At 49.8% G+C, this 18,745-nt stretch overlaps 1 protein-coding gene across 1 annotated transcript in view; it reads right to left on the bottom strand.

The window, feature by feature from the left end:
• Positions 1–205: 205 nt before the first annotated feature.
• The window catches only part of RNF216 (ring finger protein 216), a 75,889-nt gene continuing 57,349 nt past the window's right edge, over positions 206–18,745 (bottom strand). The window contains exons 15-18 of the mRNA XM_084216420.1: positions 14,531–14,628; positions 12,000–12,222; positions 4,184–4,253; positions 206–3,642 (exon numbers count right to left, since the gene is read on the bottom strand). Of these exons, the coding sequence (XP_084072546.1) occupies positions 3,323–3,642; positions 4,184–4,253; positions 12,000–12,222; positions 14,531–14,628 (711 nt within the window). The 3' untranslated portion in view covers positions 206–3,322. The remainder of the gene's footprint in view (positions 3,643–4,183; positions 4,254–11,999; positions 12,223–14,530; positions 14,629–18,745) is intronic.

The raw sequence follows: 18,745 nt of genomic DNA, 5'->3' as shown, positions 1-18,745 counted from the left end.
TTTCCTTGGGAGCACATGGAACAGGTTCAGCTGTTCCAGGAGGGTCAGTTGGGGTTTTGCCTTCCGACCTGGGGAGTTTCCACTGGCACAGGCTGGGATCTGGCCCCACTCCCTGGCATTGTCCCAGCACCAGGCTGGCACAGGCAGGATGGGAGGACAAGGTCATGGCTGTAAGAAAAGCACACAGGTGAAAAGCCAGAGTGCACAAATTTATTTACAAAAATTCAAATTACAATATAATACAGGAACTTTTTACACACAGAATATTAGAACTGTTTACTACCAGAATGTAAAGAAAAATATTTTTTGGTTTTTTCTCCTTTTTTTTTTTAATAAACCACCTATTTATTTTCAGCTATTGTTATACAAAGTTGCAGAACATGCACATCTTTACAGGTCTTTTTTTCTTTTAATACAACGTTTTGCTAAGTGCAAATACTAAGTTTCTCTCTCCACCTTTAAGGCAAGTAAATGGGACACTGCAATTAGCTGTAAGAAGTACCTGTTATGGGATCAGCCTGGGCACAGCAACCTCCTTGTTGCCTTTAAAACCTTTGTACAAGTGGTTCCAAAGACTGTGGGACAAGAGGGGAAGTGGGTTGCAGGAGTTAGAAACCAGGCCAAGGCTGGATTGGGTGGCTCAGTAAGTTTTGGGCTTTTTCTCTCCTTTTTTTAATAAATCAACACAGAGTCAGAAACAACTTGAGATCTCCTGGGTTAGAGGGGAGAAGCAGCCACGTGCTTGGGCTGCAAGTTTGTGGTGCAGTGGGTGTTTCCTGGGGAGAGGGGCAGTGCTGGGTGTGCTGGGCATGGTTACCTGCACATCACCAACCAGGCACTGATTTATCCTCTCTTGGACACAAACAAGCCCTTGGCTTTGGCAGGGGACCCAGAGAACCCTCCCCTTCCTCTGTATCCTCCAGGCTGCTCCAGGACCGTGGCAGCTGTGCCAGGGCAGCAGTGGCCCCGATGGATCACAGCCACCACCCTGCCTGTGCCACCTCTGCTGGCCCCTCTCCAGCCCCTCTGCTCCACATCCACACCTCCCTCTGCCAAGGATCCGTTCTCCCTGCCCACACATCCCTGCACATGCACCAAACACATGGCACTGCACCATCATTTTCTGCTGGATGACCATCTTATTTCCTTCTTAGTTTGGGCCACTCCTGATCCTTCCTACACCCACCAGGAAGGGCAAATGCCTTGGAGAGCCTGGAGGGCTCATCCAAACCAGTCCTTGAGCCCACAAAACCTCAGCCATTAAGCAAACAGGACTCCCTTTCCATGAGGGAAGCCACCACTGCTTCTTCTGCCCTGGGTCTGTTTTCTCAGCAGCTGCTGTGACAAAGTTCTCCCTCCCAAGCCCAACAGGATCCCTGCTCCTGGCTGCTGCAGGAATCAGTCATGCAAGGCAGGATTTAAACCTGGTCAAAGCCCAGCTGAGCAGCAAGTGATGGAACTCCCGCAGCCCCCACACCCCTGCCAGGAATAAACTAATTCAAAATAGAAAATTCCAGCAGCAAGGGAACAGCAGTTGGTTATTAATGCTAGAGAGGCCACGGCACGGAGGAGCCAGAGAGCTCCAGAGGGAATGTTTGACCCACAGGGAGAAGCACTCAGCTCCCAAAGGCAGGGAAGCCCTCCTGTCTGGGAGACCTTCCTGGGGAGAACAGTCCCCAAATGCTGTCCCAGGCCCCTGTCCAGGAGCATCCCACTGACACCCTGTGCCCCTGCACACCCGAGGGGATCCAGGCTCCTGGAGTGCTGCCCGTGGGGCTTTGGCAGAAGCTGTGAGGTGGAGACAGGGAATTTTACCTGAAAAAAACAAAGAAACCCACAAAACACCTGGATGCTGAAATACAGGGGGGAATGACAGGAGGGGAAATGCACCCAGAGAGTTCCCAGCAGGACAAAACAGGATGAAGGCCAGAACAAAACATTTGGAGAACAACAGCACAAATGGGCTGCTAAAAGCCAGCCCAACATTCCTGGGAAGAGGGGTTTTTTCCACTCCAACCACTTTCTTTTCTAGGTGGGGCCTGTACCAGGCAGCACAGCCAAGGGATGTGGAGAAAGGGCTTTGTGCCACCCTCCTCCCACAGCCCAGCACTGCACCCCCCACTGCTCACAAGGAAGTTTTGCTTTTCCCTCACTTTCTAAGCCCAGCAATACTCAGGTTTAACTTTTAACACGCTTTTCCAAAGCCAATTAAGCTGACACACACGTTTTCAGGAGTGATTTGGTGCTGTGGAAGCAGCCAGCTTCCTGCAGCATGAGGCTCCAGCTGCCCATTGGGTTGGGAGGTTTTGGGTACAGGAGCTCCCGACTCGTGGCAGCTACAGGGAACATTCCCAATTTTCCTACCACAGGACACATCGCTGCCTACACGTCTGTCTGGGTGTCTCCCAGGCAGTTTTTGCAATAAAGGGCACAGCTTTGGCTCCAGGTGGTTCCACAGCTGCCTGAGCACTGCTGCCAGAAGCTGGGGGAGGTTTGGGATGCCAGATGAGAACAGCAAAGCAAAGGCCACGTTTCAGAAGTTGAGGGGCACACACCTCTAGGGGGAAAAACTGAGCCCTTCAAAGGGGGCAAGTTCAGTCCAGCCAAAGATTTGGGTGCCCAAATCTCCTGCCACTTCCTAACACCCCCAAACAGAACATGGCTGTGGGCTTCCTACCAAGGCCTGAGCAGTGGGACAGCTGCTGCCGCCCCTGGCTCTGCTTGGAGAGTGAGGCACACTAAAATGCTACATTGACTTGCTTTTGAACAATTTATTTCTGCTGGGAGGTGCTAGCAGGATACAGCGATGCTGGAGAACACAGGAACCCCAGTCCTGAGCCTCACCACAGGCAGGAAGGCTGGGGCAGCTGCCTCCTGTTACCTCACTCCTGAAGGTCTTACGCTTACTCAGGTGCCAAGTGTCTCCTCCCTTCCTCCAAGACTCACTTTGCTGCTCTGGCCAGCAGGAAGGCAGGATTTTTGGAAATTCCCCAAGGAACAGCTGTATCCCTGTGTTCTACAAAGTCTCACTTTTCCTCCCAACAGCTGCCTGAAGAGGCTTTGTCAAAACAAAACATCTGGATGCCCAGCTCGGGGTGTGGGGGGGAATTCCACCCCTGGGAAATGTAGCACCAAACCCTGTGGCAGCACAGGTCGAAATGTTGGATCGCAAAGGTTTGGAGAAGCCCTGGAGAGGGTGCAGCACAGGGACACCGAGTCCCCTGGCTGCTGGCTAGACCCCAGAGGGGCTGGAGTGGGGAGGGGGTGACATTATGGGGTGGCTTTGCCCTGTGGTGACCCTGCCGAGCGCCGTGGGGGCAGCTCAGAAGCGGTGCCGGGGCTGAGGCCCAAAGTGCATAGGCAGGTTGTGCTCCAGCTGCACGTTGATCTGGGGGAAGTCAAAGTTCACCCTCATGTTGGGCAGGGGGGGCACGTAGGGGGCGGGGATGGGGCCGATGTTGAGGGGGATGTTGTTGTACAGGGGCCTCACGGGGGGCAGGGGGAACGGGGGGTGCACGAAGGGGTACGGGGGCATCCGGGGCTGGTGGAAGTTCTGGGGCACCGGCCTGGGGATGACCTCGATCCTCTGGATTTTCTCCACGGGCTTCTCCACGGGAGGGCCGATGCGCTTGAAGCTGTTCTCTGCACGGGGAGGAGAGCACAGAGCAGTCACCCACCCCGAGCTCAGCACCCACCCTGAGCTCACCCCCCACCCCCACCCACCCCAAGCTCAGCACCCGCCCCGAGCTCATCCCCCACCCACCCCGAGCTCTCCTTTCACCCCCCACCACCGCCAGCAGCGCCCATCCCGAGCACACTGCACAGCATCACTCCTGGCCCTTTGCTCCCCGAGCTCTCCTTTCACCAGCACCACCCCACACAGGGGGAACACCTCCTGCTGTGGGATGTGGGGCGGCCCCTGTGCCCCCCAACACCACAGCTCAGAGGTTTTGATGCCCCTCAGCTACTTTGCCAAGCAGAAGCATCCACAACACCGGTGCCACGTGAGAGCCGGACACAAATCTTGTGCTTGCACAATCCCAGCAAAGTCTGCAGGCAACAGCACTTTAAAAACAGAGCAGCCCCCAGGAGGAACAGAACCCAGTGCAGGTCCAGAGACCCATCAGCAGCTGGGAAGCCTGTCCCATCATCCATCCTCAGTCTGATCCCAACAGTGACTTACCCCCGTTCTTCTTCCGTTGCTCCTCTTCGGCCTCCTTCTGAATCTCATGAATTATCTTCTCATCATCTTCCTAGAAATCAAGGAATACCAAGAATCAGTGGGCTAATTCCTGCTGCAGCAGCTTTCTGTTCTCTCAATGCTGCTTTTTTTTTCCAGCACATTTCCATGGGGAAAACCAAAACAGATTAATTTGGCTGAATTGTCCTCGTTTGGGGCTGGCCTAGATTTCCCCAAAAGCAAAGCTGAGATGGGGGAACTGCAGCAGCACAAATAACCTGCACTCTGTGGAGTATGACCGAGATGCTTGGATCAGCTTTCCAGGGAGATCAGCACTAAAATTCATTGACTTGATGGAAACCAGAGAACAGCGACCCAGCTCCACCCCTCTCAAGAGCTGTTAATCTTTTTAATGGCAATAGTCTATTAAATATTTACATTATCCTAGCACTTGTAGAGTTTTTGGCCCAACAGCTGGAATTAACACAACTTAAATCCTGGCTCTAGTAGCTAAATGGTGCCATTTAGATCTTATCTGTAACTCTAAGAAGGGCATAAATCGAAATATGTTTCTTTAATGTCTGTCTAGAGGTTATAGCAAGAATATTCAGGGCTGCTGCTCACTGAGAACACAAGAACAAGCCAGAAATTGAATTTGTCCTGCTGCCTCTCATCACCTTAAGCTCTCTTAACTCAAAGGAGCATCAGTGAGATCCAACGATGCAATGAGGCCTCAGGTGAGTTTCTGAATGTCTGTGGGGATGAAACCAAACCTGGAGATTTCAGGGAGAGCAGCCAAACCTCCAGGACAGTGTTTGGAACCCTGAGCCCCAAGTACTCCACAAAGCACAAGACTCTGCTTGTTTTAGTCACCCTAATTTCAGTACTGCCAAAGCACATAAATTTCTTCCTGAACACTCTTAACGTGAAAAATATCCCTTATTTTGAAGAATGCTCTGGAACTAAATCCAAAATATGCTTCGTGCATGCAGCTACACTGAGATGATTTTAAGCTTCCCAGTCCCCAGCTGACAGTCCTGCACATGTACAGCCTGGGAAGCTTGTGGAGAAATCCCCTCCTCCACCACCAGATAAGGTTTCCCTGGGAGACTGAAGTTATCTTAATGTGCAGAAAGCCAAAAACTCAATACTTCCCTCCCTTTTATTATTCTGTGAGTCGATGGTTAAAAATTAAGACTTTCCAGGACTTGTCTTTTTTTTTCTTTCCCAAGCAGGCTGCTTGCATGGGCTGTTAATTACAGCCTATCTATCTCCACAAAAGCTGCTGAAGAATGGCTCTTCTGAGCCTATATGGAATGCCTATCTACCCCCCAAGTATCAGTATTCCTGGCTGGAAAACCACCTGGGCATGCTCCACAGGCAGCCAAACATCCCCTGCTCTTTAGCTGCCCCAGCAGCACTCTCAAAGCTGGGTTTCAAGCTTTAAGACTTGATTTTTTTTTTCCTTCTCAGACTGTATTTTGCAAGGCTGTTGAAAACGGACACAGCCACCACTCTCATTTTATTTTATTATCGAGAAGATGCACCTGAAGGTTTATGTGACAAAAAATATATTTCAAGCTCAGCTGAGCAAGATCACCCAGTATCTCCTTTCCTCATACAAAGGATAAACCTTACCTTAAAGCCCAGAAATGTGTCTTTAACTTAAAAAAAAAACCTTTTACCTTAGTTTAAGTCTGTGATTACAGAGTAAACTCTTCCCTGGGAGGGTGGAGGGCCCTGGCACAGGTTGCCCAGAGAAGCTGTGGCTGCCCCATCCCTGGAAGTGTCCAAGGCCAGGTTGGACAGGGCTTGGAGCACCCTGGGGTAGTGGAAGGTGTCCCTGTCTATGGCAGGGGGGGAACAAGATGAGCTTTGAAGTCCTTTCCAACAAAAATCTCTGGTTAATCCTGTGAAGTGGTGCTTCCCCTTCCTGTCACCACCCCTGACACTGCAGCTCTGGTCAGTCCTGCACACAAAGACGACTTTAGCAGAGCCTTCTGCAGGCAGGGCTGCTCCAGCCCCCCAGTTTAAACTGCAGCTGACCTCCCTGTGATGGGGCTGGACACATCCATCTGCCCCGGGGCTGGAGCCAGCTGCACTGGCCCAAGGTGCTGCTGGATTTGATTACTGCAGCTCCCAGAGCTCCTGGGAACAGCAAACCCATCTGCCAGAGCTCCAGACTGAGCCCAGAGCTCCCCAGGACAGCAGAAAGCACATCCCCCAAAGTGCAGCAGCCACAGACCCCCACTCAGCTCCATCCCCTCGGGGCTTTGGAGAGGGACAGAGCTCACAGCACACCCTGGGTGCAAAAACCTGCCAGGAACAGACCCAGATCAGGATGACGAGTTCCTGACTAGTTCTGAAACCACAAATCACAGCAGAGCCACAACAAACCCCATCTCCAAGAACACAACTTATCAGCCCTGTTGCTTCTCTGCTGATAAAAGTGTATTTTCCCACTGGAAGGTTAAGAAGTGCTTACACTTAATCTCACATACCAAGACTTAGCTTGGATTTTTTGTCTTTTTTTTGCACCAGTATTTCTGAAAGACTGGTATCCATTAATATCAAAAGAACAACAACAAAAAAAAAAAACACTGCACATTAAGAGGCTGACATTAAATTTGGCAAGTGACGAATACACAGCACTGTTCAATACCTGCAGTATTTAGGAAAGATCCACATCCCAGATGGAACAAAAGAATTGATGATATGTAAACAGCAAGATAATTTCAGGATGTTCTGAAAGAGAGCTGATGCCACAAGTTCTGCCTAATACATATTGTGCGGGTCAGAATTAAAAAAAAATAAAAATCAACAAACAAGTCCTGATGCTATTTTAGTGAATCTTGCAAAACACTTCTAATTCTTTGGAAGCAAAGGCTGTTTTTTAATACCACAGTAATTAGAAAGATGACAGATTCATCGAGGGTAAAGCACCCACACCGAAAATTAAGATTTCATTAGCACACTTATGGCTGGTTTTGTGGTGAGAAACCTTTTAACATCACATGGGGTGGAGGCTGCAGAAGGATTTCAAAAGCTTCTTGTGTCCATTTCCCTGAGTGGGTTCAAGTCCCCTAATAAAGGATTAGATTATAATTTTAATGGCCTGTTCACAGGCTGTGTGGATTGAAGGCATTTATCTTGTCAAGTTAACAGTCATCTTCCTGTCAGCTGCCTTGCCTACAGCAAGACAAAAAAAAAAAAGAAATAAAGAAGAAAAAAGGAAAAAAGCGACCTCCAAACCCTGGGGGGGTGGGGGGGGGTCTCAGCACTGGGCAGTTTTTTGGAGCAAAGATGGAACTTGGCTTTTCTGCCAGAGAGGAAATGCAGGGCAATGCTACAACGTGGCCCTTCCCCACACCCTGCTGCATCACGGGAGAAGGGAGGTGGCCAAGAGGAAAATGTAAAGGCTCTCTGAGATGCACTCACCCTTTTTATCTGCAGAAAGCAGCCGTGGTCATTAGCAGGAGCTGTGCTTTCAAGTGACAACACAGGACCAAGCTTTACCCCAGACCCAGCAGCGGGATGCACTGTGCATCCCGTGCTGTAGCCAAGGAAAACAAATGCTGCTCCCTGGGCAGTGTGGGAGCCTGCCTTTGCCATCCCCCACCTGGGAAAGGCTCTCAGCATGGCATGGAGGAAGCTTTTCCTTTCAGCCCTCTGCCATTGAATCCAGGGAATGCAGGGAGCACCGAGCCAATCACAACAGCACAGAGGGCTGGAGGGCTCAGCCTGTGGATGGATTAGCGAGGAGCAGGGCTGGGTTGCTAAGAGAGGCACCTTTTCATGGCAGGGAGGCCTGATACAACAATGCTGCTGCACAGGAGCCTCACCCAGCATCCACACAGGGCCCTGCCACCAGCAGAAAGAGCTGCTGGAGAAACAAACTGCCCTTGGGAATGAGAAAATACAGCAGCAAAGGAGATAAAAGCTCAGCAAGTCACACAGAGACAACCTCCCCCCAAATAAAACCTCCTCTGCCCAGAACAAAAGTGCCAAGCAGGGAGCTTTTGAAAGCTCTGTTTTTATCTCCTGCGCTTCTCGTTATCTTTAATTATTAAGTGTCACCGGGAAGCGGCTGCCGCCTCCTGAAAAGAGGGAAAACAAGAGTCCTGGTGCCTATTTCTGGGCTCTGCAACTCCTCCCCTACTTTGGAAAGTGCTTCAGCACCACTGCCTCCCCCCTTCTGCCTCTTTACTGCTTTCTTTTTTCCACATACGTGTGGCCGCAGCCGTTCCTAATAAACTTAAAATGATTTTTCACGACGGAGGCTTCCAAAGGACTGAGGGGTTTTGTTTCAAATCATTCCCAGATCAGCTGCAGAGAGCCTGAGCAAGAACAGGCCTGGGCTGTCTCTGGGTGCTCCTCCATGCAGCAGGAAGCAGGGATAAAAGCCGTGCTCTAAGTGGAACAGGGCATCCGCAGTGCTGCAGGAAAAGGGGGGCCGCCGTGGGGACCCAGCACACGCCGGCGCTCGAGAAATGCAGAGTTATTTTAGCAACAGGCATTCCATAACTTTGTGTGAATTCCCCTGGATTAACCATATGCTTATGATTGAGGCATTTTATAGCAGTTAAAAAAACCCCAAACCCACCACAAACTCCACATCCTAAATTTAGGGGAGCTTTCCCCACCCCTCCCCTTCCAAATCCTAAAGGCAGAACCGTGCACTTCATGCATTTCCTTGATGCATTTGAAGTTTTACAGAATCTTCTCTCAACATCATCTTTTTATAACACCAGAAGGGGGGATAATTGCAAACACCTCATGATGATTAGTCTTCTGCTTTGAACTTTAATGACGGGCCTTTGGGAGGGTTTTAAGAGTTTACTGAAAACATCTTAAAACTTTAAAGCCAAAAAAAGCCCCTGTGCAATATTACTGAAAGCCCAAAGATGAGTATTAAATTCAAAATAATACGTTTGAGAGCAGAACCTGGTTTACCAGAATGCATTAATCCCATTGCATCCCAGGATTTGTAAAAACTGGATGAAATGCACACAAGGAGCCTTAGGTTTGCTACAGATATTTAGAAATCAGGGCAAACACAGCCCCTGCATCCCAGAGCCAATTTGTAGAACCATAACTGTCCTGAGCTGGGAGGGATCCACAAAGATCATCCAGTCCAACTTGTGGCTCTGCACAGGACACCCAACAATCCCACCCTGTGCCTGGTGTTGCCCAAATGCTCCTGGAGCTCTGGCAGCTGTGGGGCTGTAACCATTCCCTGGGGAGCCTGGGCAGTGCCCCAGCACCCTCTGGGGGAAGAACCTCCTCTTGATATCCAACCTAAACCTCCCTGACACAGCTCCAGATGTTCCCTTGGGTCCTGTCCCTGCTCACAGGGAGCAGAAACTGGAGCTGCCCCTCAGGAGGAGCTGCAGCCCCCAGCCAATCTCCCCTCAGTCTCCTCCAGCTGAACAAACCAAATAGCCTCAACCACTCCTCAGACAGCTTCCCCTCGAGGCCCTCCACCATCCCTCCTCTGGATGCTTTCTAACAGCTTTATTCCCACTGCTCCCTCCTGAGCTTTGTCTCTGGCAATGTTGCATCAGCCTCTCCTGCAGAGCAGAGCCTGCATGGACCGGGGGACGCCAGGACTTTTGGCCAAGCAGCTTCCTGGGAAGGGCTCCTGGCACCTCCTGCAGGGGTGCAGGGCACCAGTTAGCTCCAGAAGAAATGCAGGGATTAAACAATTCCTGCCTGGCCCCCCTGGAAGCTGCTCACCACAGCAGGACTGCAGCTTGTCCCGGAGCCAGCAAATATTGCACCGATACTTTTAAATCAGACTCCAGCCTGATTACAGCTTAGGGACAACATTTTAACTAACCTTTAATTATGGGAAATTTTGAAGCCTCTGCTTTGCTCTCTCAAGATCATTTGAGACAAAGACTAACAGATGCTGCCATTCCTAGAGGACTGCCTTTAATTTGTTTTTAACCCAAGCTAATGAATAGGTTTACTTATACTTTCACAAGAATTGTTTCAGACTGGGAAAACATTAAACATTTGGAAAAGAACAAAGGTTCCCTATTTTCAAGAAACCTGAATTTTGCTGTAAATAATAGGGATTTAGACTCAAACCAGATCTTTCAAAGCCATGCCTTGGATGGACGTTATCCCTGGCAAAGGACAGAACACTACTGATGCAATGGTCTTTTGCTCTTTCAAATCTCCATGTCAAGACTGAAATTCCATTTTCCTCTTTACATCTACCAGGCTAATTCTTGTCTCCATGTCCCATATGAGAGCACAGGGGTGGGGTTGGTGTCCCTAAGTCCCTTATGAGGAAGCACCATGCACACAGGTACCCACCATCATTGCAGCTTCAAGCCAACAGCTGAGTTTTGTGTTACTCTTTGCACTGCAGCAAGGACAGTCACCCAGCTTTACCTCCCCAGCCCACCAGCAGTCCATCATCCAAAAAAGAATTAAATAATAAAAGAGCAGGCAGTGCCAGCTCTGTGCTGACAGTGGGAAATTTTTCTTTGCCACAACATTGGTTAATTAGAGAGGTGGAAAGGGCCTGGTGACAGTGGCCTCTTTGTGCTGCTTATTTATTTATTTATTTGAAAGTACAGTACGAGCTTTTTTGAAAGGCCTCATGTTTTCTCTGGCTCTGAACAAATGCCATCCCCCAGCACAATCAGCAGCCTGGCAGGAACAACGATGCCAGCGCTGCCGAGCCCCGAATCACATCCTGCTGGAAAAGGAGCGGGACAGCAATCCCAGAAACTCAGAACCAGGTGTCAGAAACGCTCCAGGGGTGCCTGCAAGGAGGTGGCTGTGTGTAGTTGAACAGCTCACACTGACAGGATAATTCAGGGAATAAAAGCAGGCAAGCAAAAGACTTGGAAGCTTACGCTGGTTGTGACATTGCTGGGAGATCCCCAAGAGCCTGGAGGTAGAAAGGAGAGATTTAGAGTGGCTTTTCCCTGACTGTGCAGATGCAGGATTGTGCACATTCCCTGCAGACAGGGGGGCTGGGAACAGCCTGGAAAGCTGCAGAAACCCAAGACAAAGAACCATTAGGAAAAAGGAAGTTCAGGCGAGCCCTGGGAAGGCAGATCCACATTCATGTTCCTCCACAGCTTTGCTAAAAATCAGGAAATTCAACTCCTGCTCCTTCCAACACTCCTGGATTTAGAGTATTGAAGACCTCTATTTACAGAGACTGACTTGCTGCAGCAAGTTTTCCCAAGCCTGTCACAGATAGGAGCTGTATTAAATTACTACAGCTTCTCTCACAGCTCACTCCACGCCTCAGCTCTCCCTCTGCAGCTGTTGACAACAGCCCTGAGAATGGACCCAACTACAACTCTGGGCTTGCAGGCACTTTTCTGATGGGTCCATCTCTGTGACAGGATTCACAGCCAGCAGTCAGATCATCTGAGCACCGAAACCACAATTCTCCTTGCCTCCAAATGCCGAGCCATGCCAACACCATCTCAGCTGCAAAAGTAGGAGTGAGTCCCAATAATCCCAAAGCTGGCTACTGTGCTTGGTGCCAGCACTTACTCCCACCAGCCTCGCTCTCCAGAACAGCACTCAGAGCACTTCCAGCCAAAGCCCTTCTGTGAAAGGAACTGATTTTCCCTAAAGCAACACCAGCTCCTCCCAAGCTGTGGTCAGATGTGACTCTGTGCTGTTGCAGGATCCCAGTGTGGTGTTTTAGCTGCCTTGGGAAAGGTAAAAGTCGTGCTGGCTGAAACCATTTCCCCCCAGTGGAATGCGTGTATCGCAAAGCGCCGGCATGGGTGGTGATTGAAACTGGGGTGAGAATCGTTCACAAAAATCCTTTGTTACTTACTGTGGGGTCTGTCCAGAGGGAGCACTTGGCACAGTCCTGGCAGGGTGCCCCAGGAGAGCGGGGGTGCTGGCAGAAGTGGTCGTAGCCGTTGATGGCAGCCCGGCAGAGGTAGCACATCTGGGCGCCGCAGCGGCACGACATGCGGTTACAGCCCTCCGACTTAATCAGGCCTGTCCCACACTTGTGGCACTTCCTAATCCGGGCAGCTGTCATCTTCTCCTCTCTGCAAGACCAGGGACAATTAGCAAAGGGGTGTTTGCACTCACCAGCCTGCGATAAAATGACTTTTACACTACCCCAGCAAGGCTTTAACCCCCTCCTCTTTGCTCCGATTCCATCCCCAAGCCTGCTGCTGTTCCAAGGAGGTCTGGGCTCAGCTCCACTTGGAGCCAGCCCATGACAACTCAAGAACAAAATAAGTGAAAAAAAGTCAATCACTGGCTGCATGCTGCAGCCCTGATCCTGGTTTCCACGAGAGCCAAAGCACCAGCCTCTGGCTTGGGAGGAATTTGAGATGCAAGTTCAAGGGCCAAAGGGCACATGGATGCTTGAGTTGGCTGAAGGAAAACACAGCCAAGGAGATAAAGTTCAGGAAAAGCAAACATTTGGCTGTCACCTCTAGCTTTTATGTTTGCCTGTTGCTCTGGCTACAGAGTTGCCATGACCAAGTATTTCTCTTCCAAGCCTGGCTGCTATGCTCCAGATTCACTTAGTGTTTGTTAACTTTAAATCAGTAACTGAAAAATGATCACATTTCCCCATAGAGGTGTTATCTTTTCTCTAAGATTCCCTACATACATTTTGCAGAGGTTATTGCTTTAGGTTTAAGAAATGGGCACAAGTGGGAATCCAGGACAAAGCTCAATCCCTGTTCCCAAGGGACACTCTGGCAGTGACACACACTCCAGCACAGGCTCAGCTCACAGCAAGACTGTTTTGGCACAGAAATGAAGAAAGGCTCGTCATTTAATTAAAAGACTTCAGAATATAAATTATCATCCTGAGGGCCCATTTTCTGACCACTGGAGATCACATTACACTTTAATTCACAACCTAGAAGTGAAATTTGATGACAGCAGAGCAAAGCCAGCATGTTTGCATGGAGGGAAGCACAATTTTTCTGACACTGGGGAAGGATCATCCTTAGCCAGGCATCTCCACCCAGCTGCTTCAGTGCATCTGCAAAGTTAACAAATGTTTGGGAGACAGCAGGGAGGTATTTTTGAGGACTACAGCACAGCCCCACAAACTGCTCCATCAGCACAACCAGAGGAGCAGGGAATGGTGAGGTGGGAACTTCCCAGCCCTGCAGACACCCAAGGTTCCCACAGCGTTATACCAGCATGACCTGCACCCAGGCATGTGGAGATGTGCTAAGAATAGGCACAAAAACCCAACTTGAGAGTGACTTTCCTAGGAGCTGCAGCTGCTCTTCCCTCCACCACTCAACAGGATGCTGTCAATGCAGAATTTTTTTTTGGAAACTTTGAGGAAGGCAGGAAGTTTAGCCTGAACCCCAGCTGGGCTTCCCTTTCCTTATGCAGGGCTTCAAAAGGAAGTTTTTATTGTATCAGGCAGTCAGACTCATCTATCCACAGACACAATCTGCTGAAGGTTTTGAAACTGGTATTTTTTTCCTTATTAGGGACATGACAACTCGTTCCTCCTCCCTCTCATCCCTCTTTCCTACAGGGAAAGGATCAGCAGAGAAAAAAAAGTCATATCAAATCTGCAAAGATTTTCTTCTGAATTAGGGACTGTGGGATGAGCAAGCAAGAGTCATTCAAATCCCAGTGGTGGAGTTTTCCAACCTCTACTCAAGCCAGACAGACTAAATCAGAGAGGAAGGGATTGGGCAATGTGGGCAAGTCCCACTTGGCTGCACCAGACATTTAGCTCCACAGATGAAAATTCCCTCGTTTCCTGAAGGCAGAAGATTTTGTCATTTACTGTAGATAAGACAGAAATCAAGCTGCAAAAGATTTTAGGGTAACAGTTAGGATTTATATCTGCATATTTCAAAATCTGACTGCACTTTGTAACAATTCCTACAAACTGGTTAGAAACAGGCAAAAGCTTCTGGAGGAAAACACATCCTCTCCCACAAAGCAGCAGCTGAACAAACAGTGCGGTCTCCACTCCAGATTTTCAAAGGGTAGTAATGACCTGCTGTGACTCAATCCACTCCTCTGCCTCCATAGAGCACCTCCCTTCTCCCCCCAGCAATGCTAATGGGGGTTTCTCACCTCGCAGAAGGACCAGGTGCCAGCCTGCAGACACTGGGCCAGCCAGAGGAGCAGGCTGGGCTGGTGACAACTTTCCCACGTTCTCAAATTACCAGCTGGATCTGCTGCCAAGTATCTTTCACAGACAGAAATCCCATCCTGGGAGCTGTCTGACCCCTCAGCTCTGCCATCCCCAGGACCTTCCTGGAGAAGGCAGTGACAGCCAGCAGAAACCGAGGGACAGTGTCCTGTGATCCCCAGGTCATCCACCTCCCTGTTCTCCCCTGGTGCTGCAGTCTCACTCACATGGATGTCCTGTATTTGATGTCATCCTTCTCAGCCAGCTGCTCACAGGTGAGGTTCATGTGCTCCTTCCACAGCCCCTGGCACTTCCGACACGTCTCCTGAGGAGGATAACAAACATTAAAGGAAGGAAAAAACCACCCAGCACACCACTAACAGCTTTACCAACTGTAAAAATTCCCCCATCAAGCTGCAGGTTCTCAGGTGAGGGTGGGGCTGCCAGGATGGTACAGTGGTCTGCAGGTTTGACCTCCATAGGAGACCAAAGGCCACAGATAATGGGAGCCAAAGGTCTTTCCAAGAAGAAACAGATCAGTTACATCAAAACCTCAGCTTCACCAAGCACACAAGCAAACATATATATTTATATATTGTTTTGCAAAAGCTCACAAAATAAATGATTAAACAGCTGAAAAACATAGAATGTGGACAAACACCCATAAAACCGAGGCGGAAGATGAACAAATATTTACAAACTCAACCAGAATAGCTGGACTAAACTTAGAGCAAGTGGCTGAACTCTCTTGCTCCGGCAAATTCTTCAGTAACAAGGCTCTAATCCAGGACTGGTAAAGTTGCAAGGAGCAGGTTTGCTGTGGAAGCACAATTGGGAAAGGAGCTTGGACCCAACACCGGGGACAGAGCTGGTTTTTTTCAGTTGGCTGGCCAAAGAAAACAATTTTGTTTTGGGTCAAACAAGAGATTTTCCTTTAATTTGAGGAAGATTAAAAAACATCCAGATCAGACTTGAAAAAAATACATGTTTTATGATCCAACTGTTTCATCTTCAGGATGGCTGGGACTTGGACTCTTAGATCCAACCTTCCCCCTGGCAGGAAAACCCATCTGGCTATGCAGCATCCTTTTCCCCTGCACACCAGAAAAGGTCCCAAAAGAGCTTTGCCCAGCCCTGGTCTCACTATCAGCAAAATACAACCATTGCAGAGGCAGATCTTACTTGATTGCATTACCTTGATTTTATTTTAATGAAGAAATTGGACCTTTATGTGAGATATGAAAGAATAAAATCCTTCAAGACACACGTAGGCAGCAACACTCTTTTGATCGTGAATCAGACAAACAGGATGAAGGCCAAAGCTTCCAAGGAAGCCACCCTAGGAGGGGGGGATGCAAAATGGGGCCTTGTTTGTATCTGTGCTGGCTGGGAGATGCCCAACTGCTCGTGCTTTCATCTGGGGAATGAAAGGCTCCTGGGCCTGGCTGCCGAGCCGGACGCGTTTGCAGACAGTGGGGTGAGGGCTGCAGCAGCGTGTGACTGCAACCCAAAACCCAGCAGAGCATTTTGTGATCACTCACCTTGCAAATGCACCCCTTGGCAGGCAGGCACTGGTTTTAAGGGGCAGTAAATGCCTCGGGTTCTATTGATTCTCATGAATCATTCATCACACCCTGCGTTTTCCTGCTAAAGCTGTTAAAACAGGCACCATTTTGTGTGCATTTTTGGCAGGCCACATCTGGCTGTTGGCAGCACAGGAGGATCAGACTGGGAGCTGCTCACATACCTCCATGAGGACCCACCTTCCCCTTTATTCCCAACACCTGGCCACATGCCATTCCAAGATCAAAAGTGCCTTAGGTTGCTTTTTTTTAACGTACACCAAGGGTTAAAAAGAGCCTTTGGAGCCCTCTTACACAGAACTGCTTCCACACGCCAGCAACAGAGATTTAACAGCTTTTTGCCAGGAGGGCTGGCACATTTTCCAGCCAGGAGCCTGCTATTCCCAATTACTGAACTCCAGGAGCCTCCTCTGCTGCCCAAACGATGGCCTTCAGAAGCAGATGGTGCCACTTAGACCCTCATCCCAAGTTATTCCCTTCCACTCCTGCCTCCAGCCTGGTGGCTCTTGCAAACAATGCTCTCCCCGGAGCCCAGGCTGCTGTTATTTGCCAAACAGTTGTCTCCTGCACTCGGGAAAAGGGATTTCTGTGCAGGCAAGGAGAAAGGGAAGAGGCATGGCCGTGTAGATTCCTGGGATGGCACCACAGGAGGTATCCGGTTCCCGGGTGACTGCAGCTCGGCGGGTCCCTCTGCAGCTGTGCACATTTCTGGGATCCCTCCCAAGTTGTGTTGTCCTCAAGGAGCTGCAAACCCCCAGGCAGCTGGGGCTGTGCCAATGCACCCCGTGAAGGGGACAGTCCTGTGGCTCCCCAACTCCCGAGTGTCACCTGGCGCTGCCCCTGACTGAGCAACGTCCTCTCCATGGGAGGCTTGGGAACGTGCACCACACACGTGTCAATAGCAGAACCTGTTGTGATTTTCCCCCTTATTCTACCCAAAAACAATGGCACATTGTTTGATCCCTTCACACAGAACTGGGGAGGAAGCCCATGGTTCAGATAACAGCTACTGCTCCAATACCACAACTGAGATCACAGCCCTTCCCAAGAAAAGTGACCTTCTCTAACTTCTGCTGAGTCAAACCCAACCCACTTGGCTGATGAAGGTTTCGCACATCTCACACAATGACATTTCTGAACTCTACAGTTTCCTCTAAGTGTTCTTTTACTTCAGAACCATCCCTTTGTTTGATAATGGAAGACACTCTCCCATTACCATATTAATTAATCTAACATGCAGTTTAATAGCTGATTTTTTTGCAACCAACCTAGATTATTTCCATGGGAAGAGCAGCACAAGGCACCAAGACTGGCTACAGCAATGTAAGGCACCATCTAAACCCAGAAAGAGGGAACAAGTCCAAGTCCTTCCCTGTCCTGAAATCATCTACTCCAAGTGTAGTGGCCAAAAAGCAACTCAGTCCAGCAAAATAAAGATCCTTCCCAACTTCTTCAGCACTTGGTCCCTTAGCAAACCCTGCTGTAGTCAGGTAGGGGCACTTGTGTTTTAGCTTTAACAGCACTTCAGCTGAATGCATCATTTCTGGATGCTGTGAATTGCATGTTTTCTCCTGCCTTCTCCCAGCCCACTCCTCCTCACAGGCAGGTACAGCTAAGGCAGCTCACGCTTCAGGTGCTGAAGAAGTCCTGGCATTAGGAAACGGCTCCAAACCAGGCATGGAGACAAGGAGAGTAAGAATCTGCTGCCTGTTACATCTGCCCCAGCTTGGCAGGCAGCCTGGGCCAGTCCATTACTGCTGCGCTGGCCGAGGGAGGATGTGATGGAGAGGGTGTTTAATCTCACCCTGTAATCTCCTCACTGTACATCTGTTAGAGGCAGTGGCTCCATTTCCTCCCGCTGCCCGCCAGGAAGCAGCCGGGATTAACACAAACATGTTTGGGTTCAGGAGGATCCTTTGTTCCCAGGGTCAGTGGTGGATGTGCAGCTTTCTGTGCTCAGGGCCAGCCTGGCCAAGGGTGGACACGCTGCTTTCAGCGTGGGCAGCACAACCCTTCAACACTCTTGTTAATTGTCCCAGCACCTAATGAAGGTGGTAGGGAATGTTTTATATGAATTTATCACCTTCCTCAGCACTTCTGCTGGTACATCCAATGAATGCTACAGTTTTAAACACAGCCTAGACTTTTTTCCCCTCACCCTATCATCAACTAAAAATAACTCTCTAAAGTCCATCCCACTCATCACGGGGGGCAAAAATCCCAAGTAATCAACTTTTCCTTGCCAGACTCCACATTCTCTTGGCCACAGTCAGTAACAGAAATGATTTTTCTCGATTGCAACCTAAACAAATGCCACATGGACAAAAACATCAGATGATCCACCCAGATCCCAGCCCGACTGCCCACGGCATTCCTGCCTGCCTGCTTGCGCCGTAGGAGTTTACAGGGAGCCATTTACTGACTGAGCAGAACGCAGGGAGGGTGGGGGAAACTCCACTTAAACAACAACAGGCAACAGCCCCGGCTGTCGTCACCGCCCCCCGCTCCCAGTGGTGGCTCTGAGCTCCCCTCAGCTCTCCATATGCTGGGTAATTAAATCCTTGTGTGATTCCCTGCATCCCCCAGGAAGGGCGAGGTGCACGCTCCAGCGGTCTCTGCCCGTGGCACACGTGGGATGCTGGCAGGAGGGAGGTGAGGCAGCCTGGGACAGAGCCCCAGTGATTGATTTGCTGCTTCCTCCTGCTCTCGGACGTGCAATAGCACAGGCTGACCCCAAACAGGCTGAGCTTTACCCAAAAGCAGATGTGAATGCAAGTGCCTCAGAACAGCACCTCAGGGCCAGTCCGTACAGTGCTGCTTTAATTAAAGAGCTGCAATTCCCAGCCAGATGAGTTAATG

Source organism: Fringilla coelebs, assembly GCF_963513975.1.
Source record: "Fringilla coelebs genome assembly, chromosome: 16".
Lineage (NCBI taxonomy): Eukaryota > Metazoa > Chordata > Aves > Passeriformes > Fringillidae > Fringilla > Fringilla coelebs.
The sequence above is the reverse complement of the archived record's forward strand: the minus strand, read 5'-3'. Positions and strand labels throughout refer to the sequence as shown.